Here is a 17,233-nt window from a genome sequence, read left to right on the forward strand (position 1 = left end):
TACGAAAATTCATTTTTAATCACTTACTAATGACTCACTAATGCATATAACTATTCACATACCAACTTTTCACATTCCTATGCATCTCTACGTTAACCTTTCGAATACTAACTTTTCACATGCCCCATGACAGACTATACATTAAATAAATTAACACGCCCATACCACCTGCATATAATTATTACCAACTTTACCCTTAAAATCTTTACGCAAAATGCCCCAAACATATAACAAGAAGAGAAAATTGCTCTTTGACTAAGACCCAAGCACACACTACAATTTAATAGTTTTTTCTCTAACTAATGTAGAAGGCTTGTTGTTCTTGGCTGGTGGTGTCCCATATGTGGGCTTTGATAAGGTTGTCGAAAAGGGGGATGATCCGGAAGGTGAGGTCACCTACAATGGTTGGTCCCATGTCAAGATTGCAGGGGCAGCCGGACAATCTGGTGAAGAGCTTCAATTTTACAATGCCGGCATCACCCACCAGCATGATCTTGAATAGTCATTGGCGCGAGTCCTAAGCATAGTGGAGATTGAGTTAAAAAAACTGCATTACAAAGAAGGAAATTATGACCACTAGTATGAATGATAACATAGAGGAAGAAGAAGAATACCTCTCACTGGGAGACATCGAGCGAGAGGTCAGGATGTATATTTATAGCCTTTGCCATCAGGGGGAGACGGTAGTTTTCTGCTGCATCAACGAGTGAATGACTATATTTATATCTCTCGATCTCATGAAAATCTCAACTAGCAAAAATATCGCAATATATGAAAATTTATTTTCTCTAAGACATATTTTTGCAAAATATTAGCGCGCGCACACACACACACACACATATATATATATATATATATATATATATATATATATATATATATATATATATATATATATATATATATATATATATAGTCACTAGAATATGAGAACTGGAATATGGGCATTTTCAACAGTTTTTTGGCAAATCCAACCATGTGGATGTGCTTGGCATGGTGAATTTGTTAGAAATCAACCATTGGATAGTGTATTTTTTATGAAAAAATGTGATCTTTGAATGATTGAATATTTATAAAGATTATGGCCATTGATTTTAAAGCCTTAAAAAAATCTCTATCAAAATCCGACGATTCAAGAGTGGGTTCTTATAAAGCCAAGCATGTTGATCACATCCATACGGTTAGATTCAAGAGAAAAGAACCAAAAATCCATGAAAATGGCAGTTCATACATTAGTTCTCAATTTTCGAGTTCTCATATTTTATATATATATATATATATATATATATATATATATAACCTGTTTGGCTTTTCAAATATAGCAATAAATATCCGCCAGACTTTGAAAATGTCTCTTTAAATATCACCATTTTTTATTTGAAACATAGAAGGCTTGAACCTTTTTAGTGAAGGACTCATCTAAAGCTTAGCTCAGACCCAATGGGTCCGGTTCCACTCGTCCCCATGCCATCCCTATCTTCGTACCCCTCCCCTGGATTTTATTGATGCAAGTTGTTTTCATCAAATGGGACTCCATAGATACCGCCAAGGTGGCATTACATGTGGTAAGCGGGGTCCTGTGTCAAGCTGAAGGCCCAGGATCGAATCCCTCTGCCACATGGGACGGCTGTTGTTCTGGCAGAGGTCCACCTAACCCCAGCTAGACTTTAAAAAAAAAATGGGACTTCTACATTATTCGTTCAGTGAAGAACAACATTTAAATCACCGAAATCTCAGGATTTTTTTTTACCGTTCAAAAATCAACGATATTGACAAAACACAAAAATTAGTGATTCAAAAAATCACATTTTTTTTTTAAAAAATATGTGATCTAAGGGTTGATTCTTATTAAATCAACCATGTCGAATCCATCTATACCGTCAGATTTGATCAAAACAACTTACATCATAGGGGGTATGGATATAGGGGATTAGTGGAACCGAACTCCAGGTGGGGTCAAGGTAAATTCAAACCCGAAGTGGGCCTGGATTGGGTCTTATCGGAATTGAGCCCGTACCCGGCTTGTATTTTATACGGGTCAGGTCTATTATTTCCGTCTAAATAGTGGCTGTGTTTATACGAATCAACACCGACATTAGTTTTTTTTTTTTGCGTTTCTGATCGATCTTCCGTCGCTCCATTAAACTGCCGTCTCTATCGGATATCTCAGTAATTCTACGTAAAATTCCCAAGTTCAAATGGCATTTCATCTGTACTCCCGAACCCTGAAATCGACCAAGAAGCCCGACGATTTGACACTCTGTTCTCAGAGGACGTACGGATCCTGATGCATTTAAGATGCTGGGCAGCTCGAACCCATGTTTTAAAGCTTGGTTCTCATCGCTGTGCCTTTGTGGATGCTCAACCTTGAGGGGGCTTGCGAGATTCTGGTGTAACAGTTTCTGCCCGCCAAATGTTAGATGAAATGCCTCAACGAGATACGGTATCATGGGATGCATTTGTTCCTGGGTATTCCCATAGTGGATGGCATTAAATATTTTATTGAGATGTTGATAGGTGGAACGGAGCCCGATTCAATAACCTTGGTTTCTGCACTTTCTTGGTGCGTTTCATCTTGAGTGGCTTCTGCAAGGTAAGTCCGTCAATGGTACCAGGTTAGGTTGGGTCTTTCTGGTGAATCTTTTTTTTTTTTTGAAAGGCGAGCTGGGGTTAGGCGGACCCCTACAGAACAACAGCCGCCCCATGTGGCAAAGAATTCGATCCTGGGCCTTGCTTGACACAGGACCTCGCTTACCACATGGGATACCACCTCTGGTGTCTTTCTGGTGAATCTTCTGTTAGAAGATTCTCTTAATTTTCTACTCAAATGCATGGACTCGGATTCTACTTTCCTGTTGTTTGATACAATTGTTGATTAGAAGGAAAAAAGTGTGATCTTGTTGTCAACATAATCTCTGCTTGTGATAAAACTTCGTATTTGCGTGATTCATTTTTCTCTTTTTCATGAAATGCGATCAGAAATCCTGTCCAGGACCAGGTATACGTGTTGAAAACAGTATTTTACCACAGCCTTGATTTTTCTGTTTCAAGGAAAACCTCTCCATGGATATGTCATATGTGTTGAAAACAGGTCTTGATGCTGATATTTCTGTAATTACTTCATTTTCCTGTGTGAATGCAAAGCGTGAGATGCAGAATCCTCGACCTCTGGTTATGCATTAACAACAAAGAAGAACTCGGTTCGTGTTACTGCAATTATTGCTTGGCACTTGAAGAATCGGTAGTTGGTTTCTGTCTTGGAAGTGCTTCTCTTGCAGCAGAGAGGTTTCAAACCTGTTGAAGTTGCAGTTGAGAGCATCCCTCATGGGTGTGATGATTCCTGATGGCGGGCATGACCCTGCATGGGTATGGAATTTAATCTGAGTTTGGTCATAGCATTTAGTGATGAATTCTTTGATCAGCATGTGAACAAAATGCCTGATCTCTATGGCCAGTGCTCTGCTCTTAGGTTGCGCCAGTATTAGATTCCTTTATTTGGAAAGAGACTCTACTGTCCTATTTTTAGAAACTTTCAAGAGTTGAAACCTTTTATTGGCCTTGCACTTGTAGGTATTTGTGTCAAATGTGGTAGTGTGGAGTTCTCAAGTGAAGTTTTTGAAAATCTCAATGAAATACCTGTTGGGTCGGTTTCCGGCAATGCCTTCCCTGTGACAGGGAAAAACCAAAAACACTGTTATTTAAAACAGTTTAATCCATGGTTGCCAGTTGAGGAAGCGGGAGCGGGAAGCGAGGCATTTTCAAAATTTTAGGAAGCGGGGAAGCGTGGGACCACTTAGGACCGATTTGGGAAGTGTCTCGGAAGCGACCTAGGAAGCATCTCGGAAGCGACCCAGGAAGCGTCTCGGAAGCGAGGGGGAAGCGAAAAAAATACAAAAAAAAAAAATGAAAAAAACAGGGGAAGCGAGGGGGAAGCGCGCTTCCCCTTTTAGCTAGGCGCTTCCGGTAACCCTGGTTTAATCGCACAGGAGAGGGCTGTGTACCTGATGCCGCCATTGCTGAGCTGTGGTGGTCACCGGAAAAGGGAGGTCGCCGGAGATTCTCTGCTCAGTCAGGCTGCAGCCACCACAAGCGCAGGCTTCCTCAGGCAGCCGGTGAGTAGACCCTGTATTCCTCTTCCGCACACCAGGGTTGCTCATGATACCCTATCTATATAAAGCTTACGGTGGGAACGGTTTGCGTAACCATTCCCCCTTATCGTATGCTCATTTATTGGACGGATCATCCCTGATGTGGGGATGTATCCACATCGTGGATAACCACCACGTCAATGTGGTTAATCCAACAATACCATAATGGAATGCACCATGGACATGAGTATGGTTTTTATGGGCAAGACAAGCTGTCAAACTTTATGATCTAATGGAAGAATGTATTTCAAGGTGTTCCATTTGATTGTAGCCATCCAGGAGTGGCCAAGGAAGGGTTGAGATATAATGAAACCTTGATTGAGGAGTATGATATAGTCCATATAATTCAAAACTGTGCAATCATGGCTGACCTCCTTGAGTGTGCTTTTCTGTTCGATGAAGTCATCTTGTTTGTTCATATATGCAAATTTGTCCTGATTGTGTTGTGTGGGAAGCTTTACTTGCAGAATCCTTGACTCACGCATCAAGTTGAGAGAATGTGTGGCAGAGCAACTTTTCCTTTTGAACTGTCAAGAGCATGAATTTTTCTGTTCTAATGTCAAAATCTTTATGCTGTTGAAGGGAGATGAGATAGTGTTTCCCGTATGGGGAAATGATAAAGGGTAGTGGATTGGATGGCAATCCTGGAAGCACTCTAATAGAAGTATCAACGAATGCTTCACTATATTGACTACTTGAGTCGGTCCCTGTTTCATCAATTCATTTGAGATTTAATGGGGCAATAATCAATTCAGTGGACAGTGATTGCTCTCGTTTCCTCTGTCTTCAGGTTTCATTTGATGTTACTGAAGTTTGAGAATTAAAAGATTCCTGATAAAAAAAGGAATTATTTGCATATAAATGTTGTTTTCCATGAGTAACAAGAAATGTCTTTGACATGTAAAACTGGGGACAAACCATAGTTGCCGGAAAGTTTTTGAAAGCATGAAACTACGCACTTCTGAAACTTTATGAGAAGCTTGCTTCTCCCATTATGAAAATAAAGTTCTTTGATATTGTGATCTTTCTTGTGCTAAAAAAATGTGTACTTTGTCTTTTAAATGTATGTTTTGGTGTTAAAATCTACATAAAAAATTGAATGTTTTATCAAAATACTTAAATTTCAGTTTGTGCAAAGAAGATTTTTTTTTTTTATTGTCATGTTATTTTCTACTTGTTCTATTGTTTCTTACTCGCTTCTTCTGATGTTTTTTAAATTATTAGTTGTTATTAGATAAATCATTGTCTACTGATAACTATTTATCATCTACATTTGAGGCATCTCGTTAACTACATTTTGGTTTATACGATTTATCATCTACATTTGATATCAGCTATAGGAATCTCGTTAACTACATTTGGGCTTATCGTCATCTACATTTGAGGAGGCAGCCAGCATAGGATAATGACTATTCGGTTAGCTGTGTTACCTATATTTGAGGAGCAAGGGTCGACCAAACAGTTGACTAATACAAGTTGTATTTATGTGTACTCAACCTTTTGTAATTGATGTATTAAGAAAAACTTTAATCAGGCTTTCATCTTTGATCTTTATTCACCTCTTGAGTTTTCTTCATGGTATCAGAGTAGGGACTTTGATCCTGCGCACTTTGTTTTTTTTTATCTTGCCGGACTATGACATTAGCAATGAACTCATTTGGGTCAAATATTTATTGATCGACTTTGGGATCACTCATCCTCCGAATGACTCTATTTTATGACAATCAAGTAGCACTTCATGTTGTTGCTAACCCTGTTTACCATGAGTGCACCAAACACATCGAAATTGATTGTCATCTCATTCTAGAGAAAATTCAAAATGGGTTAATCCGTACTCAGTTTATTCCTACTCATTCAGAGTGCGCAGACGTTTTCACAAAGGCCTTAGGTAATGCACAACTCTCACTTCTAAAGACCAAGTTGGGCATGCTTGATCCACATGCTCCAACTTGAGGGGGGTGTATTAGTTGTTATCAGATAAATCATTATCTATTGATAACGATTTATCATCTATATTTGAGGCATCTCGTTAACTACATTTGGGCTTATACGATTTATCATCTACATTTGATATCATCTACAGGAATCTCATTAACTATATTTGGGCTTATCGTCATCCACATTTGAGGAGGCAGCCAGCATAGGATAAGGACTATTCGGTTAGTTGTTACCTACATTTAAGGAGCAATGGTCGACCAAACAGTCGGCTAATACAAGTTGTATTTATGTTTACTCAACCTTTTGTAATTGATGTATTAAGAAAAGCTTTAATCAAATTTTCATCTTTGATCTTTCTTCAACTCTTGAGTTTTCTTCATAAATGCTTCACGCTTTCACACATCCAAGTATTTCTGAAACACTCACTCCTCGCTTCTTGTATCACGCATGGCTTCTCAAACTTAGTAACTATTTTACAAGCACTAAAATTCAAATGCAGTGCCTATGAGTTCCATATCTTAATAAGGCAAAGGCTAGAAATGGGCCAATTCTTCAGTTTATAGGCCCTCCAGTTTTCTCTTTTATTTTCTTTGTTTTGTGTGTGTGTGATGGCAAGCTGAGTGTATAGTTCCTGCTGGATTTGAACCCAAAGACACCTTAGTTATGATACTGCAACTTTTTTTCCTTTTTTTTAAGGCAACTTTTTTTTCTTTTTGATGACGGGAAAACCACCGGTTCTTTTAGGATGGCCAAGAGGAATTTGTGCTTACCACCTTCTTTCCGAGCTTCCCATCCTTTTCTCCCTCCATTGCCCATTAGGTAGGATGATATTGCAACTTTGCTGTTCAGTTATCTTATAATATCTGAGATTGCGTTATATTATTAACAGTTCATCTGAACAGCAGTAGGTTCTTTGCTGGAACCTAGACCTACGGATACTGCTTTCATAGGAAGGGGAACCATGAAATGTACAAAATGCTTTGGAAAGTAGGAGGTGCTAGTTTTAGCAAGCGTCTCAAGAACTATTGAGGCTTCACTAATTTGATTTTTCACCGCATTTATTCAGTAATTGGATGCAGGACATTGAATCAGGTTTCTAGGTGACTACCACCAAAGTGGTCGATGGGTCCCAAGGTATTTTTTTGTGCTAAATGACAACCATTGGATGTTTTCTTTAATGAGAATGGTTTTTTGGTGGGACCCACTGGTGACGTTGATCCTTCATAATTAGCCAACTTGTAGACACTTGAATGCACAAATGCAGAAATTTTGCAAGGTGAAGTATACTTTGTCACACTCAAAATCGCCAAGAAGATTCACACTCTCAACTCTCTTACAATTGAAATGCCTTAGTTCTTGTAATCGTATGTTTTCATACTATTGTTCTGCATTTATAACTTTATAAAGAGTTCAAGTTTGAGACACATTCTTGAAAAAAAAAATTCAGCCCCAAGAGACACGTCTCTTTGCATTTCAAGCATAGTGACTATTGGGATAGCCTCCCAAGAGTCACCTTATGGCCATATAGCCTTACATCTCCCACTTGGCCATAAGGGATATTCTATATTTTTATGCTTGTTCTCAATCATAACCTTGCACACATTTTTTGAGTGATCTTTATTCATTCACCACTTAGACATATTTGAGTCTCACCTGATTCACATGTCTAGTGAAAACATCCTTGACTGCCTTGGTTAGTGGATCTGCTACCATGTCACTTAAAGAAATATAGTTTATTGCTATTTTATTTTTCATAAGCATATCATGAATATATTGATATTTAACTTCAATATGCTTATTTTTAGAGCTATCAACTCTTGTTTGTATTAGTCTTATAGTAGCTTTATTGTCACAATAAAGTTGAACTAGATCATTTAGAATATCTAATTTTAATTCATTTAAGAAACAGTTTATCTACACATTAAATGTGACTGCCATGTTATGGGCAATATACTCAGCTTCTTGGGAATGTTGTGCCCCACACCCTTGTTTCTTGTATGACCATGCAATTGCCCCACCTCCTAACATAAATATATAGCCAGAGGTGGACTTTGCTTCATATCTATCACTAGCAAAGTCAACATCTTAATAACCTAAAAGCTTTAAACTATCTGACTGCTAGCATAGTTTAAGTTATTTAGTTTTCCTTAGATATCAATTTTTTTTTCATTGTTTCTCAGTGAGAGAGCTCAGGATTACTTTGATATCTACTCACTAGACTTACAGCAAAACTTAAATCAGGTCTAGTGCAAAGCATTGCATACATCAGGCTTTCAATTGCCTGAGCATAGGGAACATTCAATTTTTCTTGTCTATCTCTTGGACGGTCATTCTTACTAAGTTTTAGACCTTTTACTATAGGAATACCCTTTGCCTTGGTACTTTCCATTCTAAATTTTTTTAGAATGTGGTCAAGACATTTTTCTTGACTTAGACATAGTAATCTCGATTTTCTATTTTTCTTTATCTTAATTCCAAGGATATATGAAGTTTCACTCATATCCTTCATTTCAAATTGAGAACTTAACCATGATTTAGTCATATTTATCATGTCTATGTTATTTTCTGTAATTAATATATCATCAACATAAATGGATAACACATTAAACTTATTCCCACTATTCTTGGCATATACGCAGTGGTCCACACTATTTGCCTTATAACCCAATTTGGTTATAACATTATGAAAAGTCAAATATCATTGTCTTGGTGACTGCTTAAATCCATATAAGAATTTATTCAACTTGTATACTTTGTCCTCTTGACCTCCAATTTCAAAACCTTCTGGTTGTTGCATAAAAATAATTTTATTTAGTTCATCATTTAAGAAGGTCATTTTCACATCCATTTGATATAGGTCAAGATCAAAATAAGCTACCAATGCCAAAATAATATGAATAGATACCGGTTTGGCTACATGAGAGTAAGTCTCTTTATAATCAATCTCTTCTCGTTGAGAATAGCCTTTTACTACTAATATTGCCTTGAATTTATTAATAAATTCATCTGACTTGAGTTTTTTTCTTAAGAACCCACTTACTTTCGATTGCCCTATATCCATTAGGCAATGTGGATAGTTTTCAAACTTCATTCTTTTCTATGGAGTCTAACTTATCTTTCATTGCTTCTTTCTATAGTTCAGATTCTTTTGAAGCAATTGCATATTCAAAACTCAGGTTGTCAAGAGTTTCATCTAGATTCATGGAATAACATAATTCCTCACTCAAGAATGTATAATAATCATTCAGATAAGATGGAAGAGTTCTTGTTCGTTTCTGTTCAATTATTAATTGTGAATTTTGCTCATTATTTATATCTGGATCATTATGCTCTAACTCTTGAGTAGGTATCCCAGAATTATTTATAATGTCTAGAAGGATACCATTATCTTTAAGATCAAAATTACTTTCTGTGATTTTTAAGAACTCTACTTCTCTACTCTCTATAAATTCCTTTTCAAGATTATATAGACGATATCTCTTTGATCCTTTTGAGTATTCTATGAAGATGCATTTGATAATCTTGTTATCTAACTTGTCTCTCATCTGACTAGGAATCAACACGAGCAGATGACCCTCACTTTCGTAAATGACTCAAATTTAACTTCCTATCAACTTATAATTCATGAGGTGTAAGCTCTATAACCTTATAAGGAACCTTATTTAGGATATACATGGCGGTGCAAATTGCTTCTTCCTAGAATTTTCTGAAAAGATTTGCATGTGTCAACATGAACCTTATCATATCCATTAAAGTTTTATTCATTCTTTCTGTTACATCATCTTGTTGAGGTGTATAAGGCATAATTGTATGAGGAGTTATGTTATTATCATTGCAAAAAGTCTTAAACTCTTTAGAGTTATATTCACCTCCTCTATCAAATCTAATAACTTAGATTTTTCTTCCTAGTAATCCTTCAACTTCATGTTTATATGCCTTAAACTTTTCTAGAGCTTCAGATTTCTTAGAGATTAGGTATATGTATCCATACCTTGAATAGTCATCTATAAATGTGATGAAATATGATTTTCTTTTATGTGTTTCTATTGGTAAGAGTTCAAAAATATCTGTGTGCATCAAAACTAGTAAGTCATATGACTTACTTCCTTTAGGAAGAGGTTTTTTAGTCATTTTTCCTGATATGCATGGTTCACATCTTTCAAAATCTATATTTTTAAAAGAAGATAATAATCCCATGTTGATTATTCTTTTCGTTTTATTAACATTTACATGTTCTAACCGTAAATATCATAAATAGGCATCAATATTAAATACGCAATCAATATAACTAGAAATATTTATTGCATTACTTATAGAAGGAGTTACATTTAAACGGAAGAGACTATGGTCAACATCATAGCGACCCTTGAGCTTCACTTTTTTATCTTTCTCAATAGTGACCTTGTCACCCCGAAAATAGATTTTGAAGCCCTTTTTAGCAAAATCTCCCACTGCTAAAATATTCCTTCTCATAGAAGGTACATAAAGTACATTTGTTAATAGAAGACCGATTCCTTCTATTTGGAACCTATAGGTCTTTATTTCAACCACATCACTATAGATGTTATTTCTCATATATACATTGTGATCTCCAGGCTTTGGCTCCTTCAACTCCACGAGTCTTTCCTTTGACTTAGATACATGTCGCATTGTCCTTGAATCAATCCACCATCTTGGGAGATCACTGTTCGTGATCAATGATTCAAACACAATGCAAACTATTTCTCGTTCTTCATTTACTTGCTTTCCTAGATCCTCTTTCTTGACTCTATTTGGGCAATTATTCTTGAAATGCATAATCTTTCTGCAAGAAAAATATGCTCCCTTGATTGCAGTCTTGGAGTTCTTAGTTTGCACTAGACGCTTCTTGTTGAATTTATTCTTAAATTTTTTCAAGAATGTTCATTTAGGCTTGAACCTATGAGAAATTGCTGAAAAGGATTCTTCAGTATTCATGATTTTTTTATTTTTTTATTTTAACATGTGCTCTTGCTCAAGAGTCAATTGCAGAGAGAGCTCAGTTAGAGATAGACTTTTCTAGATTAACCTCATGACAATTGACATCATCTTTCAAGTTGGATGAAGGTTGTTCAGTATGGTAGAGATTTGCATCCGCTCAGGAATATCATTTTCAGTTATGGCTAAATCCTTAGCCATTACCAACATTTGATTCATATGATCGACTACATTGTCTGACTCTTTCATCATGCATGAGTTGTATTGCTCTAGAAGAAGTTGAATGTGGGTTTCTAAAGTCATATAATACTTCTTTCTAACTTCTTCCATCATCTATTTGGGCAATTATTCTTGAAATTCTCAATCTTTCTGCAAGAAAAATATACTCCCTTGATTGTAGTATTGGAGTTCTTAGTTTGCACTGGACACTTCTTGTTGAATTTATTCTTCTTAATTTTTTTCAAGAATGTTCATTTAGGCTTGAACCAATGAGAGATTGCTGGAAAGGATTCTTCAATATTCGTAATTTTTTTATTTTTTATTTTTTTATTTTAACATGTGCTCTTGCTCAAGAGCCAATTGCAGAGAGAGAGCTCAATTAGAGATAGACTTTTCTAGTTTAACCTCATGACAATTGACACCATCTTCCAAGTTGGATAAAGGTTGTTCAGTATGGTAGAGATTTGCATCCGCTTAGGAATAACATTTTTAGTTATGGCTAAATCCTTAGCCATTACCAGCATTCGATTCATATGATCGACTACATTGTCTGACTTTTTCATCATGCATAAGTTGTATTGCTCTAGAAGAAGTTGAATGTGGGTTTCTAAAGTCATATAATACTTTTTTCTAACTTCTTCCATCATTTTCTTTATAATGTCAAAGTCTTTAAATACTCAGATAAGGTTATCTTACATAAATGTTAAAAGAGTTGCTCGAGCAAGTTGATCATATTCGATAAACTTATTATGAGTTTTTTTTCTCTTCTTTACTAGATTTATTAGTTAGTGAAGATTTTACATTATTCAATACATGTAGAGTCTTGTTATGTGTTAATAGATATTTCATCTTTCTTCTCCATATTTCAAAATTTGTCCCATTGAGTTTTCCGATTTTGGACAACTCAGTCATGACTACTCGATTTGCCATTTTTCAATTTATAAATAAATATTAGAATTAATAACACTTATTTCAACTAATATTTATAAATGTAACTAGTTTTGATCCTTATAAACAAGTTTAACATGTAATAAGATACTTAATTGTGCAACAATGTGCACAAAAAATGCTAAATTCTAAATACTTTTAACAAAAACAAGTACTAGGTGGTTTTTAAAAACTCAAGACTACTTTTTTGCAATTTCAGAAAATAAAAGAAGAGGCTTTAATTATATAAGCAAAAACACATAAACCTCTTTCTGCAACTTTCTGAGTTAAACATAGAGTTTTTGATCCTCTTTCAGCAATATCAGAAAAGATTAGATGCTTTATTCTGCAAAAATTTAATAAAGCTGAACACTTTTTGGAATTTTTTAGTTTATCATAAAAGATGAATCACCTTTCTGCAATTTTTAGAAAAGCAAAAGCATCTCTAAGCAAAAACAAAACATAAAGCTTAAAATGAGAATTTTCTCAGTTAAACAGAAAGATTCGACCCTCTTTCTATAATTTCAGAAAACTAAAAGTTTGTTTCTGCAAAAAATGATAAGCAGAGGCTTATTTTGAAAAAAAAATAGAAAGTAAGCCTCCTTTTTGGAATTTTAAAAAAATAGACCCTTTGAACAGAAATTTTGGAGTGGTTCCTAAATGGAATTAAATAAAATATATGAATTTAAAATGAAAACTTTTTTTTTAAAGTAATGAGGGAAGAAGGGTTCTTGATCCTTCTTCTCGAAAAACCTTTGTAGGTTTCCTTCTCCGACGATGAGGCCATGCAAAAGGCGAAACCCGATGACCAGCCTAGCGGCAGCACGCTACACTATACGAAACCCGACGGCAGCACGCTGCACCAGAGGTGGTGACTGGCGGTCACCGCATGACCTTAGAGAACGAGGCCACCGTCGGTGAGGTTTTAAGGGCTGAAAGAATTCGACCAATGAGTCCCCAAAAATGGAACCACTACCAGGAACTTCAGCGACGAATCCGACCACACAACCGACCGAAAAGATGAACACGGTTCTGGGCCCTCTATTTTTTTTTGTCTCAATGGCTCATTCGACGTCGATGGAGGTGATTTTCGACAATGACCCGCTAAAAATGGAGGACCCACTTGGTGCGCGATTTTTGGCAACAACCTGCCGAAAATAGAGGACCCACTTGGTGTGCGATTTTCGGCAACAAGCCGCCAAAAATGGAGGACCCACTTGGTGCGCGATTTTTGACAACAACCCGTCGAAAATGGAGGACCCACTAGGCACATTGCTCTCAGCGTCAGGCAGTACTCCTGATGGCAACAGTGAAGGGAACCACCATTTTTATTTTTTTTCTTTTCTCTGGCCAATGCGACTTTGTCATGAAACTAGGTGGTTCAGACCAGAAAAACCCCTACCGACCGACACACGGTGAGAGAGAGAGAGAGGAAAATTGGGCCACCATCGGTGTCCGATCACCACCGGTGGTGGTGATCTCTTCTTTCTTTACCCGAAAAATTAAACTGAAGAGGGCAACCAAGCCCTCTTCCTTTTCCTTTTTTATGTTGGTGTTTTACACCGTACGAGATATTTGCACGGTGGTGACTATTCGTCGATTTTTAGTGAGAGTCAATGTCTTTTTTTTTCTTTTAAGTTTTCACAATTGGGAATCCTTGGTTTACCGATTTATCAAAAATAGAAAAATAAAATTGACCTTTTTGCTCTTTGTTTTGAATCTTTTTAATTTGTAGTGTTGCACGCGATTTTGATCGACGCATACGATTACCGATTATGGGTTCTGACGAACCTTGCTCTGATACCAATGTAAACACTTGAATACACAAATGCAGAATTTTTTTAGAGTGAAGTATATGCTGTTACACTCGAAATCGTCAAGAAGATCCACACTCTCAACTTTCTTACAATTGAAATGCCTTAGTTCTTGTAACCGTATATTTTCATATTGTTCTGTATTTATAACTTTGTAAAGAGTTGAAGTTTGAGATACATGTCGGGGAGAAATCCTTTTAGCTTCAAGAGATAAGTCTTTGCATTTCAAGCATAGTGACTATTAGGATAGCCTCCCAACAGTGACCCCTTAGGGCCATATAGCCTTACACAACTATCTCTCTATAATCTCTATTATATTAAATGGAAAAAATACAACTGAAAACACTTTATTTTTCTCAATGCTTTCTATAGTGACATGCAAGAGCACACTAGAGAAAGCAGTAGCAATGCAGTGGGATGAAATTGTATTGAGAGGCAAGCCAAATGACACAGGAGGTGGCAATGATGGGACGGTGTTGAAAAATTATCTATAAATTTAGTTAATTTTTTATTAATAATTGATATATTCTTATGTCTTTCTCTCCCCTCTATTTTTCTCCTATCTCGAATGATCCTTTTATAGGTGTCGTTCCCCTCTCTCTCTTGAGGGGGTATTTTGTTCCCTTAATAAGAAATATAAAACAAATTTGAAAAATAACATGTATACCAACACACATCCCATGTCAGTAAAAAAAAGTACAACTGTATCAATATTTTGCAGAAGGCTGCCTTGTCTTTAAGGAGGTAATAAGAAAAATGTAAGGCAGGAGCAACAAAGAAAAGGGTAACACAAAAAATTAACTGAAGGTCTGACATCTTTATATTTGGGCACAAGTTCAGAAAAGCTTACCACAAACAATCTAAAATCGAAAGGTCACGTGTTCTCTTTTCATGATTTAATATGTAGCATCTTCGAAAGCAGAGGAGTTATCATCGAATCTTTAACGCATACCAAAATAAAGGCCCTCTGTTAAATAATTGCAGATGATATTCATCCGTGCGCCGGCCAACTTCCCACATTAAATAAAATTGACTATTTCAAGGATGTCTGCAACTTACCCACAAGAATAAAAAAAGAGGAAATTGATGAACAATAAATAAAGTTGTAGCTACCATTCTTTGGAGACGTATTCTTTTCCTTCTTTTACCAAGACGCACCTCAAATTTCAATATTTACAAAGAGACCCCTGACAATTCAATCTGAAACGAATTCCTATGTTTCTTTGTCAATGAACCCATAAACATGTTTATAGAAAGAAGTGAAGAAAAAACTGAAGAGAGAGAAATCTCACCAAGAAGAGCAGCAATTCTTTCTTTTGGTGGCAGAGACTTCATCAATAATGAGTATGGCCTGGCCAGAAACCGGCTGCTGCGCTACTGTAACCACGCCTTCCTTCTTCCTCGCCTCCAGTCTCCTCTTACTTATGACCTCATGAATCTTGGAGATCATCTGCATGAACGCATCCTCGACGTTCATGTTCTCGAGAGCAGACGTCTCCATGAAGAACAGATCCTCCCTCTCCGCGAACCTGGCGCCCTCCTCGACGCTGACCATCCTCCGGTCGCCAAGATCCGATTTGTTGCCCACGAGCATGATGACCATGCTGGGGTCGCTGTGTTCCCTCAACTCGTTCAGCCATTTTTCCACGTTATCAAAGGTAACGCGCCGAGTGATATCATACACCAATAGCGCCCCAACTGCACCCCGGTAGTAAGAGCTCGTTATGGCCCTGAATCTGATAGATTGGTGATGATGGTTTGTGGTTAGTATCATGATTCAATACTTCGTGTTGTATATACTACTGTGTATAGACTGATTGGTCTGCCCTCCCTAATTTGAGTCGGGGCTCTGTTTTGGTGCAGCAGCTTTTTTCTTTATGCAATTCCGTATTATGGTCATTCGTTTCCTAGAAAACACGCTTTGAATCCAATGTTTTCGATCAAAAGCTTGATTTTTTTTTTCATGGCAAAGTTTTGGTGCACTGTACACCGTTGATTTTTATATTCTTTCGAAAAACATATCTTAAGAAATCCACTAAATAAGCTGTGGAGGTGATATTTATAGGGTTTGATTAAAAAACATGCAGTCCATGATCAAATTAGGGGGGACAGACTTGTATTACCGTTCTTGGCCGGCTGTGTCCCATATCTGAGCTTTGATAAGCTTGTCACCGATGGTGATGGTGCGGTGGGCGAACTCGACGCCGATGGTGGGCTTGGTGTCGAGTCGAAACTCGTCACAGGAGAATCGAGAGAGGAGGTTGGATTTGCCCACGGCCGAGTCCCCGATCAGCACCGCCTTGAACAGATAATCGCAGTCATCGTCCACCGTCTGAGCCATATTGCTTCTCCCCTCTCCCCGACAAAGGCCGGACACCTTCACCAAGAATCCAAAGGGAAGGAAGATTGTTCACGAAAGGGGAAAGAAATGAGAGAGAGAGAGAGAGAGAGAACTTTGGTGTCTTTCTGTTTCTCCCTTTTTTCTTTGATAGTGTAAGGTAAATGTGAGGGAGGGCCAAGTTGCTGCAACTTAAATCCAGGTTTAGAAGGTTTCTCTTTTTATTTCTTTCTCTTGTTATTATTATATATGTTGTTATCTAGCAATGGTGCTGGATACAGGCTAGACTGACTCAGGGTCCATTGTGGGTGGGCCTAGGTCAGGTCGCTGCCCGGGGCCTACCAAGTAAAATATACATCTCATTATCCATAATTCCAGTAGAATCTATGCTCACCGGACCAAAAGTACCAAACTGGGTCTAAAGGCTAGGGGAATCGCAGTTGTACCTGGTAGCCCTATCATATAACACTGTTGGGGTCATTATCTGGTCTGGTTCATGTCAGGGTATGGTCTAGATTGATGGACCTAGCATCATGGTTAATATAAAAGTTGTCTAGCTAGTCTCTAAAATTAGGTCCTGGTAGTTAAGACTCTGGGCTTGGACAAACTAATTTTACCACATATAGTTATAGTTTGGTGGCCCCTTAAATCCCTTTCCTAGCGAGTTTTTTGGTTTGCATATTAGGATCCAGATCATCTTAATTAATAGCTGTGGTAATTCAGTAATTGTGATTGATCCGGCCATGACTAGTGAGCTTTCTTGTCTCAACCTCATGGAAAAATGCACGAAATTGTGTCCGTGTAACATAGGTTCAACATGGTCTTGGATTTTAACCAATACTTGGTTTTTTCAAATTACAGTTGAAGGCAAGTTTAGGCCCTGTTTTTGGAGC

General features: G+C 37.2%; 1 protein-coding gene across 1 annotated transcript; it reads right to left on the reverse strand.

Moving 5' to 3' along the window:
• Window positions 1-15,130: 15,130 nt before the first annotated feature.
• On the reverse strand, window positions 15,131-16,343 carry LOC149816049 (ras-related protein RABA6a-like). The gene is made up of 2 exons (XM_089987447.1): window positions 16,126-16,343; window positions 15,131-15,738 (listed from the first exon to the last, which is right to left on the reverse strand). Exons 1-2 carry the CDS (start codon window positions 16,341-16,343, stop codon window positions 15,291-15,293), a joined length of 666 nt encoding a protein of 221 aa, XP_089843573.1. The 3' UTR covers window positions 15,131-15,290.
• Between the last annotated feature and the right edge of the window lie 890 nt (window positions 16,344-17,233).

Source organism: Nuphar pumila, chromosome 14, assembly GCF_984573655.1.
Source record: "Nuphar pumila chromosome 14, dmNupPumi1.hap1.1, whole genome shotgun sequence".
Lineage (NCBI taxonomy): Eukaryota > Viridiplantae > Streptophyta > Magnoliopsida > Nymphaeales > Nymphaeaceae > Nuphar > Nuphar pumila.

What these genes read in the sequence shown, in the direction of transcription:
- LOC149816049 (XM_089987447.1), bottom strand. Translation starts at nt 16,343, where the DNA reads ATGGCTCAGACGGTGGACGATGACTGCGATTATCTGTTCAAGGCGGTG. An exon ending in GACACAGCCGGCCAAGAACG is followed by an intron (nt 15,739 to 16,125) that starts GTAATACAAGTC and finishes CCAATCTATCAG; the next exon opens with ATTCAGGGCCATAACGAGCT.